The sequence below is a fragment of the Papilio machaon genome, chromosome 7 (genome assembly GCF_912999745.1).
Source record: "Papilio machaon chromosome 7, ilPapMach1.1, whole genome shotgun sequence".
Taxonomy (NCBI): Eukaryota; Metazoa; Arthropoda; class Insecta; order Lepidoptera; family Papilionidae; genus Papilio; species Papilio machaon.
The window spans coordinates 7,813,341-7,828,020 of NC_059992.1; the positions used below are offsets into that span (position 1 = coordinate 7,813,341).

The 14,680-nt window shown below is 34.0% G+C and overlaps 3 protein-coding genes across 3 annotated transcripts; 1 reads left to right on the plus strand and 2 right to left on the minus strand.

Moving 5' to 3' along the window:
* Window positions 1-392: 392 nt before the first annotated feature.
* On the minus strand, window positions 393-3,273 carry LOC106719428 (KIF-binding protein). Its single transcript, XM_014513766.2, has 2 exons — window positions 2,183-3,273; window positions 393-1,425 (listed from the first exon to the last, which is right to left on the minus strand). Exons 1-2 carry the CDS (start codon window positions 3,150-3,152, stop codon window positions 599-601), a joined length of 1,797 nt encoding a protein of 598 aa, XP_014369252.2. The 5' UTR covers window positions 3,153-3,273; the 3' UTR covers window positions 393-598.
* Window positions 3,274-5,134: 1,861 nt separating this feature from the next.
* On the minus strand, window positions 5,135-7,309 carry LOC106719436 (mesoderm induction early response protein 1). The gene has a single exon (XM_014513775.2). The coding sequence runs from the start codon at window positions 7,077-7,079 to the stop codon at window positions 5,895-5,897; it is 1,185 nt and encodes a 394-aa protein (XP_014369261.1). The 5' UTR covers window positions 7,080-7,309; the 3' UTR covers window positions 5,135-5,894.
* Window positions 7,310-7,462: 153 nt separating this feature from the next.
* Window positions 7,463-14,667, plus strand: LOC106719391 (transmembrane protein 87A). The gene is made up of 11 exons (XM_045678821.1): window positions 7,463-7,744; window positions 7,998-8,058; window positions 8,183-8,271; window positions 9,015-9,188; window positions 10,480-10,635; window positions 11,308-11,483; window positions 11,827-11,934; window positions 12,443-12,652; window positions 13,127-13,247; window positions 14,048-14,195; window positions 14,404-14,667. Exons 1-11 carry the CDS (start codon window positions 7,652-7,654, stop codon window positions 14,628-14,630), a joined length of 1,563 nt encoding a protein of 520 aa, XP_045534777.1. The 5' UTR covers window positions 7,463-7,651; the 3' UTR covers window positions 14,631-14,667.
* The last annotated feature ends 13 nt before the right edge of the window (window positions 14,668-14,680 follow it).

Sequence of the window (14,680 nt, forward strand, 5' to 3'; positions counted from 1 at the left end):
ACTTTTTGAAGTTAACTTAAAAGTTAATCCGTTAATCAAAATGTTAACTTCGTTAATTAACGAGTTAATGCCCACCTCTGACTAAGAGTTAAATGAAATACACATTTCTTATACTGTTGCTATATTATTCTTAACATGAGAGCTATGGCGTCACAATATAGCGAAGATTCTTGGATATATTTATTTGAAATACAGTGTACTTTTTTGTTTTAATAGACATATAACTAGTCAAAAATTATGATTATAAAGTATTGCGATGTCTAGGACAACAACTACAGGCTATTTGATTTAAATTAGATTAATATTAAAAAAATATTAGTAGTAGTTTTTTTTTAATTTTCACATTTTTTAAAGCTCCAACTTCATGTTTTATGAATAATATATGCGTGGTATATAAATTATTAGATATCTGTGCTGTTCATAGTAAAATATTAGTTATTTATTTATAAATTTTGAATCACACATAAGCCACTTCATACTTAGTTCTCACTCACAACTTTTAATTTAAGCTCTTTCATTCCGAATATCCTTTCATTCACAATGCCTTATTTAATTTATATTTGCTGAATATATAGGTATGAGAAATTTCTATATATTGTTAGGACACCAATTCAGTTTCAAGCTTTTTAATCTTAATCGGGAGAATCTGTACCATCTCTTTACAGAGACTGTATTCTTCTTTCATCATAGAAGCCGCCTCTTCATCACTCTTACAAATATCAACCACAGCTTGGTATGACTCGTAACTCTTTTTAACATTATTTAACTGCATAGCTTTATCTAAGGCAATCCTTTTCATACTATTTCTTCCCATATATGCGTAAGCACTAACAACTGGCCTTATAACATCATATTCTAATTTCCGTGGCAATTTCCCATTTTTATCTTTAATAGAATTTAAAAAATGATCATAGTTTTCAATACTTTTCTCACATAACATGTTGATTTTCTTCAAAGCGTGTGGCGTTGGTTTCTCAGAAGTCTTGTTAACTTTATCCAATTTTATATTCAGTATTTCCGAGTACACTTCTCCTAGTTCATACCACAACTGTCGACAATACTGTAAATAGTATACGGGATTGATTTCTTTAACTAGTTCTTCTAGCATGTCTACTCGTCTTTTATGCATTTTCGCTCTCCTTTCATCGTCTTCTTCAAAGAATGCTAAATAAGAGTATGATTGAGAACTATCCTGTGTCAGTTTAATATAATCTGATGCTAGTGAATCTAATTTGTAATATTCCTTTGCCTTGTTAAACCATGACTGACAGTTAAGGAACACTTCTCGAGCATCTTGATACATAAGTAAGAATTTATCAGTGACTTTGTTTTCATATTTGGACACATCTAATTCCGGAAAGTTGAGATTTTTTATGTCTCCTCCGCAGATATTTTCAGTATCTTCTAGATTCAAATTTGACATATCTGAAATCATAAATAAAATGTATGTAATAAATTGAATAAAAAATATGCTAGTTATTTTACAGATGTGGATAAATTTATTTAGTCCATTACCTTACTAATAATATAAATGCGAATGTTTAGATAGATGGATGGATGTTTGTTTGAAGGTATCTCCTGAATGGCTTAACAGATCTTAGTCAAATTTGGCACAGATGTAGAAAGTAGACTGGAAGAACACAAAGGCTACTTATTACGTTTCGTTTTTAATTCCGCATGGACAGAGTCGCAAACAACAGCTAGTAGTTTATATTTATACAATGACAACAAATACAAATGATGAAAATTAAAACTGCTGCTTGCAGCAGATGCATCTGATTAAAAAAACTCATCATCAACCTGCCCTTATCCCTATGAAGGGTCGGCACAGTATGTACTACTCCTCCACACATCTTTCTTTATCAGCCAACATATCTGTATTCACCCCCTTCTTATGCATATCCTATTTCACACAATCCATCCATACTTTCTTTGATCTTCCTCTACCTTTATAGGCTTTTATTAAAGTAAAACTAAGGCCTTCAAATCTGGAGGAGCCACAGAAGGAGCCTTTATAGCCTAACATTATTGAAAACAAATAAATGCCAGACCATTTTCAATTTTAAACTGTAAAATGAATATAAAGAATAAAATTATAAATATAACATTTAAAGAGAACTTTCAAATAAGGTAAATAAGAAGAAACCAGGCTATATAAAAAAGATTAATGATTTTATAATACCTGTTATGGCATCTTCTAATCTCTCAGCATCATCCATCAGTCTAGATTTGGATGCACTCATCAGCAGTAGACAGTACTTTGCCCAACATCGAGCAACGTCTGCAGATCTATGCTTAAACGTTTCCACCTTCGCCAAGTGTGCATCTTCATTGCTCTCAACTGCTTGCAAATTCTGTTCATGCTGTTCAAGTATTGTTGACGATGCAGCTAATAAATGTCTCGATTGAAAGAAGCCATTTTGTTCAGCAAAATATTGAGATAATGTTGCAGAATTTAAAGCCCAATCAATCGGTTCATAATCAGAATACTGTAACTGTCTTCTTAATGTTACATAATAATAAATTGCTGCCTTTAAATTTTGTTTCAACGCCCAAAACACTTGTGCCAGATAATATAAGGTTAATGTATGTGCTTTCTCAAACAGTAAGAAATCATCAGCAGTGGTTTCACCAGCATTGTTTATTATCTGCTCAATTGCTAGAGGTATTTGCAAAGTACATTTAAAATTCTCATACAAATCTTTAGCTTTCACAAGGTATTCCTTGGCTTTCTCTTGTTCACCACGATTGGACCATAAAATACCGAGATGATTATAAACGTTTATAAGAGTTCTAACAACTTCAGGTTTAGTAGCATTTGGTGTTAACAGTTTTTCAGCTTCAACAAGAACATTTTCACTTGCTGTTAGTTCCTCGGTTTCCATATCTATTATACCGATATTTAAAAGCACGGTACCCATCATTGCATCCAGTTTTACTTTATCTATGCTATCTTCAGACTGGGATTGTGATATTGTTGGAAGAGATACATACATATTTAGCAAGATCGCTTTAGCCTTATATTTAGAAGCGTAAGGCTCATTTTCTGGATCATTCTTACTGTCCTCGTCGAGTAATTTACGAACTTTTCCGTAATTTTCTTTGAAGTCATTAATAATCTCTTTAGCAGTCATATTTTCTGTTACGATCATTTTGTAGTCAATTATACAACTGTTATGCTTGTTTTGCTTAGAAAACTTATGAAGACCTAACTAATAAAATTTGAATAGTGGATTATTTAACCAATTATTTCTTGATCTCACAGAACATTATTTAATTTAAATAAAAATGTATTAATCTCATATTTCAATTGTCATTGCGCATTTGTCAGTTTGTAGGCTGTCAATGTCACTGTCAAAAACTAGTCATTGTGAAAAATGGAACCTTAATTTAATTAAAACAAAATCATCATTTTTACATTATTATATTGTAACAATAAGACAAAAAATAACACTGAGATGAAAAAATGTTTAATATCATAAAGTGTAAAAATTTTTCTCGAAGTGGTGAGTAGTAGTGAAGGTTTTAATCTCGTAGAAAATGGCAATACTTGGAGGCAACTTTAAAAACAAATTCATTGCTTAGACTTGGGTTAAACGGTGTATTTCTCTGAAGAATTCGGTAATGACCACACAAGACAAATCTATTCCTCTCCTCCGAAGAATTATCGAGGAACTAACATCTTTGTAATTTTGTACAATCGCGCTGACAACAATCATTAATTTTCTTCCAGGAACTAGCCCTTTTCTTAACTCTTGCAAGTGCAAAAAATACTAAAGCATTGAAAATAATGCTGATTTTCCAAAATTTTCTAATGCATACTGATGTCGCAAAATGTCCCCTCTTCGTTTCATTTAAAAACAACTTTTAAGCGCAGTCTAGTCTTGGTCATGGTCCTTCGATTTTAAAAACCAACTGCACACATTCAATTTTATACTAAAATCGCTTAGCTTTTTTGCTATAATAATGGAATTAACATGGGATACTGTTATAACAATTTAAAAGTATATGCATAGTATTATTTCGCATTGCTCTTTAAACTTATAAAGTATCTAATTCATTTCTCAAAACTATTCACAATTCCCACTCACTGTGAACCCAAGAAATGTTTAGGGTAGCCACTTTTTAGTCAAAAGCAAAGAGTACAATAATATATGTGGGTCAAAAGCTGGACGGAGTAAATCACAACACCTTTTACTTTGCACTGTTTATTCTTAAATAAAATAATGATAAAAAAATTACAACTTCATAATGTTTTTGCTAGCACGTAACACCCAAAAAAAAAAAGTTTCCAAAAGATTGAATGACATTCAATTCTCAGATAGAATAAATTTTATATTTACGAAGCTGAATATACTTTGGACCCCAAATAAAATGGATTTTTTAAAATGGACACAAGTTTAGATGATTTTTTTTAATGGCTATTAAAGACTTTTTTGTCCTTGTTATGTGACTTTGATAAAATTTTAAATTTTGAGTACTTTAAATAAAAATAAGAATAGGTACGTGAAAGATTGCATTTCCACAGAATGATACTTTCGCATAAGCATCAATGATATGTAATTAAATTTATTTAGAACATTTTTGAGTGAACGTAAATTTTCGTTCATAATTATGAGGAGGCACTTTACAAAAATATTTCTAAACCGAAGTTTCTACTGCCGTGACACTTGTAATGATACATATTGTTTTTTGTTTTTTGATGGTTTCGCCAACATCAAAGTCGAAGATAATTGAAAATTTAAAGTTTAAGATTAAAAAATCAATAGCTGATGACAGTTTAGATATACAGATTCCGGTATGCTTTGACAAGTGACCGTTAGCTGATTATGTCAATTGAGACACTGCGACAGGACAACAAATCTTGTCTAAATTTTTTAAAAAGAGAATATAAGGGATGACATTATGTGTCCATACAAATGTCTTGGCAGTTAAACACATTTACAAAATAATTTTAAAATGCAAAAACATTTGTAAAACGTAATATAATCATGATCCACATGAATTTCGTTAATTAAACTTTCGTTTGAAAATTGTTGTATACTAAATTTAGTACTTTTAGTACATAATCTAATTAACTCATGTACATATTGACCTGGCTATATCTTATAAAATAGCTAACATACAATACTAACATAAAAATTACTATATCCTTTCTCATTTGCATTTATCATCCAATATCAATGAATTTTTTTCAATTCAAACTTGATAATTTTGGTTGATTTTAATGCAATAGTTTTGCTATCGAAAGCTAATAAAAAAATAATTAAACTTATAAAGTTAATTAAATAAGCCTGCCATTATCAGAATTTCCTAACTAACACTTTCAAATTCGTAAATCTTTCTTTCAACCCCCTTATTAATAATTAATCATTTAAAAACTATTAAATACCATTATTTACATTGTACTGTTGTCTGTATAAAACATTAATCTTAGATGCATCTATAAAATACTTCCAGTTTTGATTTTCTACAAATAAGGGGGTGTCATGATGGTACAACACTGGCCAAATTTGTTTATCCAAGTTTTGATCAATTTAATTTGAATGATAAAATAATATTATTTTATAAAATTAAAAAGTGATACCTAAGTTATTTAAAAAATGTCCACACCAGAATACGTAATAGTTTAAAATGCTGTCTGATAATGTTTTAAGATAGATAGCGCTAGCTACGAGATGTTGGGTGTAGAAGTAAAAAGTATTTATTTATAATTTTAATGTAACATATCCTGATCAACGTATGTATTGCTTGAATATAATTGTTGATCAAAAATCAGATAAAGAAATTGGACAAGTCTAGTGGAATACCATCTCTTCTTACTACTACCTAATAACAATGTATGTTACAAAACGGTACAACCGATGATACTGGCAGAGCCAAATATGCCTGTATTAGGAAACTATATCTGGTTCCGGATCGTCGGTTGACATTGTTCGCGGAGGTGTGGTGTGGGTTAGTTGTGAGAACACCTCTTTCTCACCTAAGGCTAAAGGATCTGGTTGGGCAGCCGGAGATGGAACATAAACCATCATTGGTGATGGTGATACAGGCCGCACAACACCTGGACCTGTCCCCTCCTGCTCTTCTAAGAACCTATCCATATAGTCTGTATGACCCGGATGCAAAGTGTACTTTTTCTTTTCTAGGCGTGTCTTATTGGCAAATATATCATGCCTCTCTGTCTTTTTCCAAATATAATAAAACTGTACAAGCTCACCAACTGACCGCGTCCTAACTTTTTGTTGCCGTATCTGATGAAAATCTTTACCATGAGCTTTAATACCATTTTCAAAGTTACGACACTCCTCTTCTGACCACACACTGGCGTGTGCAGGGGTTTGCGCCATTATGCGTCTTCTTCTCAGTGCTTCTTCTATGTTGTGACCACACTGTTGCAATAAAAACAAGGCCTCTTCATCATCACGAAGTTGTTTACCCTTTGGAACAGCATCGACACCTGCGCCAGAGTTCATAGCACAAATTTTCTTCATATAATCCTCTATTACTTTTTCTTCTAAAACACTGGGATTCCATACTAATTTATCTTCATTTTCGTAGGGCAATGCATCATCATAACTGCATAAACCTTCAGGAATAGCTGCTTGATAGTCACTACCAACCATAATTGTTTTTTTCCAATCATCCTCATCAGGACTGTAATCACAATCATCTTCCTCCTCGGAAGGCGGTCGAGACCCTGACCTGAGACACCGCGTCGCCTCGGGACTGGCCGTTTCATTGTATAACTGCTGCAGTGCAGAGTCTGGCTTCTGGTTTTCTTCTGGTACCACTTCAGGTACCTGCTCAGGGATAGGCTTCTCCATATTTCTATTGTAACCATACAAAGCTAAAAGTTCTTCCAAGGGCATATCACCTTCTCGTTGGAGACTATTCAGTTCCGCTTTAGGGTCCTGATGTTCTCCCGCCGCCAAAGCTTCTTCTTCGTCTAATGTTCTCTCGTCATCAAAATCATTTACCATCATATCAATAGTAGGTTCGAATAGAGACTTGTCGTTCCCCACATCCATACTGGCATCGTGTTCGCTTACACTGGCTACCAGCGCGCAATCTGACATGACTATCACCAACTATCACGGTGATTGAACCACCAAAACATGACAAGTGATTAATATTGAATGCTTTCTTTTAAATTCTAAGGTGTGTAAATAAATGGAAAACATCACAATTATCACATATTACAGGAGTTATTTTAATGAAATGAAATTTACAAAACAAAAATATTTTGACATGGAATCTACTTTACCACGAATCTGTCAACTTAAAGCCACAGATTAGGAATTACGATACGACTACGAATTATATGCGACAGCAACAGATAACCCACATCATAAACCTAGAAATAGAGATACGGAAACAAGAGATTATAGAGTTATAGCAACACCGGAATGTATTCCGAATTTCCGAAGTGTCAAACTTTATCAAAACTGTCAAAAAGCACCGATTCTGGCAGATTGTACTTCCCTTCATGTATTTATATATTCTTTTTGGCGACTGCGGCAAACAATTTATAGTTCAGTAAAATGTGTTTTAAGCAATTTGTGTAAATTACCTAACTGAGACGATGGTTAACTACCGTATAGATTCCCATGAATAATCTCTAGCTTCCGAATGTAATCCAAAAATTAAAATGTTGAGAAGGTTTTTGGTACTTATTGTAGCGATCGTTAAAGTGGCACAGAGTTTTTCAGATGTTGGAAAATGGGATTTACCGCTTAATGGGGTAAGAAAGTCTGAGTTTAGAACATATTCTTGTATAATTTAATTGCTTAAATATATCCATATCTTATTCTGTTCGGTGAAAACCCTTGAGTAATGATTCATGCAATTAGGTAAATAACTATATATTATCGATAATTTTTGTGAGTATATCAAGTTAGTACCATGTAACCGTTATCTAGTTTGTCGCAACAGCTACAATTAATGTCCTACTTCATTTATTGCAACAGTGTTAGTAATACAGTTTTCATTTTCAGAATTTTTGCGAGTTTACCATAGCCAAGTCTCTTTTTAAAGATTCGGAATTACGAGTTGTTGGTAAGTATCTGTTACTACAAAGTCCAAATTCAGTTTTTTTTTTTTTGTTTAAAAATCATTTACATATTAAATGCACAGCTATTATAATATGTGCTTATTGTAATAAAACATGTTTGAATTCCAGTACACTGCCAAGAGTCGGCAAATGTCTCAGTCGCCTATCAGTGGGAGCAGAGCCCCTGCTCGCCTGATTATTTCCACTACTTTGAAGAGGTTTATAGTTTTGTTTTATTAAATCTTACAGACCACAGACATCCATTTGGAACTGTTCGGTCACAACTCTATCACTTTCATTCATTAATGCACATATACACATTGGTTTTGGGTGCTCTTAACACTTGGCATGCTGGCATACTTCACCGCCAAATTAAGCGTGCAGCCGGTGTTTCTATCGGGTATCCACCACAAATCTACTAAATACGTATTTTTACGTGACCCGTGCTCTAGTGACAGACTGAAAAAAATGTAAAAATGTGTTGCCCGCATGCCAAGTGTTAATACTGCCCTTTACGGATCTATTCAAAAGTCAAAAAATAGACAAATTATTTAACCCATTTGTGATATTATGCAGCAAGTAAATTAATTACAAGGTTAACAGTTTGTGTAATTACAAGTGGACAATTTTGTACACTTTAATTTTGACAGTTTTAGCATTGTTTATATATGTTTAACAGTGTTTCAATTTTTACAAAAGAAATTAATATCACTGTAATTGTTGTACTGATGTTGCAATTTTTTTAATAGTTATTATATCTATAGTATTTATTAGCACTTTCAAAAGGAAATATTAGATTGGTTTTTGCATAGGTTTATATAAAAAGTTATTAAATTGATTTTCAATTATTTAATTAAAACATTTATTTTTTCATTCTGTATAAATATCAAAATTATTTAAAAAAAAATCTAATTTAATTAATGAAATTAAAAAAAATAAGCTTCTATTTTTTTATTTCCAGAGTATTGTGGATTGCTCAAATCAATTATATAATGCACCAGTCAACGAGATATCGAATACAAGTTCAGTGCAAGTGAAGAAAATCACTTGCCACGGGAAAGAGTCCATATTCCTATATGATGTTAAGGACAAAGTAAATGATGGCACAAAGAAGCAACCTGCAGCTTCAACATCGGTGAGTTTAAATAACTAAACAAAGAATATTCATTACTTTTTATAGGGGTAAAGGTATAGGGGGGATAGGTAGTGAGAAGTTAGCAAATAGCCACTATAATATATGACATCTATCTATATATATAAAAGAAAGTCGTGTTAGTTACACTATTTATAACTCAAGATCGGTCGAACTGATTTAGCTGAAAATTAATGGGGAGGTAGCTTAGAACTAGGAGACGGACATAGAACCTTTTTTATATTGTGTGCATTTTTTTTATTCCGCGCTGACGGAGTCGCGGGTAAAAGCTAGTAGTTATATAACTAAAATAGTGAAACTTACTTTTATTGAATCCAATCTCATAGATAATAACAACAGTAATAACTATAACCATCAAAGGTAGACAGAGATTATAGATTTCAAATCAATGGCACCTCTTTTGCTTCATTTATCTGTGCGCATACTTTTGAGTTATCTGCCATTACAAATAATGTAACAAATTTAATTTTTTTTATATCAAAAGGTGACAAACGAGCATACGGCCATCTGAATTCGCCGAAATAGCGAGGCGACCGTTGCCCATAGACATCTGCAAATGCAGATGCGTTGCCTACCTTTAATCAATGGAGAAAATAACGCTCAGAAGGAAGAATTCCCCCTTCCTATGCATCCCCTATTCTGCCAAATCCACTACCCTTCCCACCCTTTTCCTATTAGAAAAGGATGGGAAGGGAAAGTGGACTAGAATTAGGCCTCCGGGACTACACTCATCAGACGAAACGCGGAATTGCTTCATTGGTTAGCGACATTAATCTTTACATTGTCTTTTTCACAATCTACTTACTTACGTACTTTTAATAGATTAGTAATATGTAATATATACAACAATTAAATGTAAAATATCCAAACATAGAAAGTGTATTAACATTAACACAGTGTTATCTACATATATGTGTTTATTTTATCTGTTATTTACTAGTTTGCATTTGTGATTAATATGTTTTATAAATGTGTGAAAATTGTTCAAGCTGTGCAGTTAAACTTGGATAAGAGAAATCAAGGGATCGCGATATTTTTTATTAATTAAAAAGGTTTTTCTCTAAATCGAGTTTTTGGTGGAGGAAGTTATGGAGGTTGTTCTTCAATTGGGTAATGACTTGATTTAAAATGTTTTTTCACTTATCCAGGTTCGACTGTATAATTTAGACTGGTTTCTTTTCATTGCAATTTAATAGTACTTGTTTTTTTTTTTCATTCAATAGAAATGATTTTTTTAATACTGAATTTATTGTTTTGTTTTATCTTTCGACAGAAAATGCCCCCCTTAATTGTGGTGGAAAGAGAAGGTATATATGTATTCAGGATGATGGTGAGAACAAACACAGAGACTACAATGAATCTGTCGGTTGGAGTTGAGATGGTGGCACCCTCTGGTTACTTGTCCGCAGCTATGTGGCCTTTGTTACCTGTAAGTATTCTATATCTTACTAATATGTACGTATATTTGGATGTATGGATGGATGGACATGGATCTTAATGAAATTTGTTATAGATTTAGGATATAGTCTGGAAGAACACATAGGCTACTGTTATTGTTTTTTTTAATTCCGCACGGTCGGAGTTGCGGGTGACAGCTAATATTATGTAAAAGTATATATTTTAATTAGTTGTAAATAAAATATAAAATTTGTTTTGTTACGTTACGTTTCTGATAATAAAAATATATAATTTATTGAATATAATAAAACTATTATGAAAAATTAACAACATTGATATGCTTTTTTTTAGCAAACATTTTTTTTGAGTACAATTTTTTTTTTCGAAATCGTAAACAAGATTTTTAAATCCTTGAATCACAATATGAATATATATGAGTGGGAACACTTGTCTTGAACAATCACATCTTGCCACATATATATGTAAGGGGCATTATTAGAGACCCAAAGAAGTGGGTGATATCAGTCAGTTGGACTTATTGGGGTCTTAACATTTATTTAACTGCAGTCGAACCTGCATAAGAGAGTTCCTCTCTAACCCAAGTTTCTTATAGAGGTCGTCTGTCATGACCGAACAATGACTCTCGCTTATAGAAGGTTCTCGCTTATGAAGGTTTGACTGCATTTAATTGTATAATTTTTAGTTCTACGGTGTGATGTGTGGTGTGTACACGGTGTTGTGTTCCGCGTGGCTGATAGTTTGCGCGCTGCAGTGGCGCGACTTGCTAAGAATACAGTACTGGATTGGAGCTGTCACTTTACTAGGCATGGTGGAAAGTGCTACGTACTATGGTGTTTACAGTGCTATTAATAGGACTGGGTAAGTTTAACTAGTATTAGCTGTTACATTAATCGCTTGACCGGTGCAATAGCGTGACTATAAAATAAGTGTCAAGTGGGAGTAATTCCGCGTTTTATTTCCTAGTCTTCTTCTTGTTTAGGGTATGAATATGTCTCTTTTAGGTTAGGTTAGAGAAATATCCTTTGCTGTGTATTATCTTTCCTTTCCATTTAATGTAGGCAACACATCAGCCACCTTTTAATTTAATGTATCAATAGGCAAAAATCACTTCGCTATTTTAATTATATCAGGTCAAGGATAGATTCCTTTTATGTCAGTGTCCTTTACAAGCGAATAAAGTTATACTGTATTTATTTTGCAGATATTTCAGTGCTGAAGTATACATGTTCGCCGAATGGGTGTCCGTGGCGAAGCGGGCACTGGCTCGAATGTTAGTCATTATTGTATCTCTAGGATTTGGTATTGTAAAGTAAGTATATATTGAATAATTGATGTTTTTAAAGAAAAAAATGGTGATTGTGAGAAAACTATAAAAGATAGATATATGCTATCGCGGACTTTTATTTAGCATATTTAAAGAGCTACAACTCTTTCATATATCGGTCCTATAGTTTAGCCTACGTAAGCGCTTAAAGCAAAAATGTCCCTAATTTTCGCAACGAATTTTGAAGCTGAATTCAAAATCTACTAGTCTTCTAGTTATTTAAAAAAAATAAAAAAAATGGGACCGATCTGCAAGCACTTCCTTTCGATTACAATATTTTTTATCAAAATTGGATCACCAGGGGCGGAGTTTTGCGGTAACACACATCAAAAAAAAAAAAACAGTCGAATTGATAACTTCCTTCTTTTTGAATTCGACTAAAAATACTTTTCTGTTTATTGATTTCATTTTAGAAAAAAGACAAAAATGATGGAAAACCAATAGAAAGCATACTCAAAGTTGTTAAGTGATGATTAATATTGTTTATTTTCAGGCCACGGTTGGGTCCAGCGCTGCAGCGTGTTGGCGGGGCGGCGCTGTGCTGGGCGGTGCTGGCGGGAGTGGAGGCGTGGCTGAGGTTGCGGAGACGAGCTGCGCAGACGCTGCTGTTGGCGGAGGCTCCGATCTCGCTGCTCGACAGCGCCATCTGCTGGTGGGTGTTCGTCTCACTCGCGCACACAACGCGCACGCTGCGACTGCGCAGGTGAGTGCGCACACACACTAATACAACTTACCCGTATACATTCGAGGTCAATTGACTGTTTGTTTTATTATAAAATTTTACACCAAATTACAACTAGAATTTCAAATTAAAAGTTGTATCTGAATATGTAAAAACATTGTACAGTTCTGGGTAAATAGGAGGTAATAGGTAATAAATAGGAGGTAATAGGTAATAAATAGGAGGTAATAGGTAATAAGTAGGAGGTAATAAATAGGAGGAGGAGGAATAGGTTATAAATAGGAGGAGGAATAGGTTAATATGTAAGGACCGCGTTTCTCGCTCACCAGAGTTCTCGCTTATGGAGGTCATCTGTCAAGACCAGAGTATTACTCGCTTGCCCAGGTTCTAGTCTGTCTCTTATAGTATTTGTGTGGAAAAAAATAGTGCAGGGTTTAGTTAAAAATTAGACTTATGTGATATTTTGTCGTTCAATAAATGTACCTTTTGTTTCAGAAATACAATAAAGTTGAATCTGTACCGACATTTCACAAACACGTTGATATTCGCGGTGATATCATCTGTGGTATTTATGTTGTATTCACTAAAGTCGTACAAGATCCAGCTTTGCATCACTGTGAGTACCATTTATTATTAACTAGCTTTTACCCGCGACTCCGTCCGCGCGGAATAAAAAAAAGCACACAAGATAAAAAAGTTCCTATGTCCGTCTCCTAGTTCTAAGCAACCTGCCCACCAATTTTCAGCTAAATCAGTTTGACCGATCTTGAGTTATAAATAGTGTAACTAACACGACTTTCTTTTATATATATAGATAGATTAGCTATCGCCCGCGAATCCGTCCGCGCGGAATAAAAAAAAAAACCTTATAAGTAGCCTATGTGTTCTTCCAGACTATGATCTAAATCTATGTTAAATTTCATCAAGATCCGTTCTGGAGATACCTTCAAACATCCATCCATCCAAACATTCGCATTTATAATATTAGTAAGATTTAAAATGGTTTACTTAACTTTTTTTTTTGTTATTTCATTTAATTGTAATGTAATATTTTTCATCACATAACGAACTTGAGTTCCGTTTTTTCTTACAAATTATTATTATCAGGAAAGAAAAAAACTAGGTAATCTCATTAAACGCCTGACTATTATAAACTAGACTTATGTTAGATCTTTTTAAGGTATACGAGACATTTAAACAATAGCTCATATGCCTAGTTTACATTAAACCAGTACAGTAGCTCTCATAATCAACGCTGGCATACAACTGGAATTATGTATACATTACGTGACACAAGTGAAAAAAAAACAGTCCATTCCAAGCCAGCGCTACAGTCTTACTGTACTGACATAATGTAAACCAGACATTTTGTTGTAGAATATTTGATCCTAAGTGATGAATTGTTTGCGTGTATAGGAGTGGAAGGAGGTATGGATGGATGAGGCGTACTGGCACATGCTGTTCGCTGGCGTGCTGGCCGTCATCATGTTGCTGTGGAGGCCGACCAACAACAACCAGCGCTACGCCTTCACACCGCTGCTGGACTACGCAGACGATGATGATGGTAAAACAAGCTGGGGTTCTTATGAGAATTTATTTCCAGTTAAAACTATTCCAGTCTTGCGCTGGAGCGCTGGATTGCAGTGATAATATGTAATTCCGCACTGATGTTCTGTTTTTGTTTTTCAAGTCGCAATCCAGTGCTGAATACGGTCGCTGGACTGGAATAGTGTGAAATGGGCATTACAATAACAGCAAATCATTATTTGCAGAGGAAGAAGAACAATTCGTAAACGACGCATACGGTGTCAAGATGCGGGGCACGGGGGCTTCAGGGAGTGGGGGCGAAGGCCGAAGCGGGGTCGGGGAGGGTAAGCAGGCAGAGCCGCTGGATGAGCTGCGCTGGGTAGAGGAGCACATCCCTGCCAGTGCGCTGCCAGTGCTGGACTCCGACGAAGAGATCGTCAACACAAAGTTCGAAGTCTCCAAAATGCAATAAATTATAAGCACCTTTTAATATATAGTATTTATCACAACCTCTTTTATTAT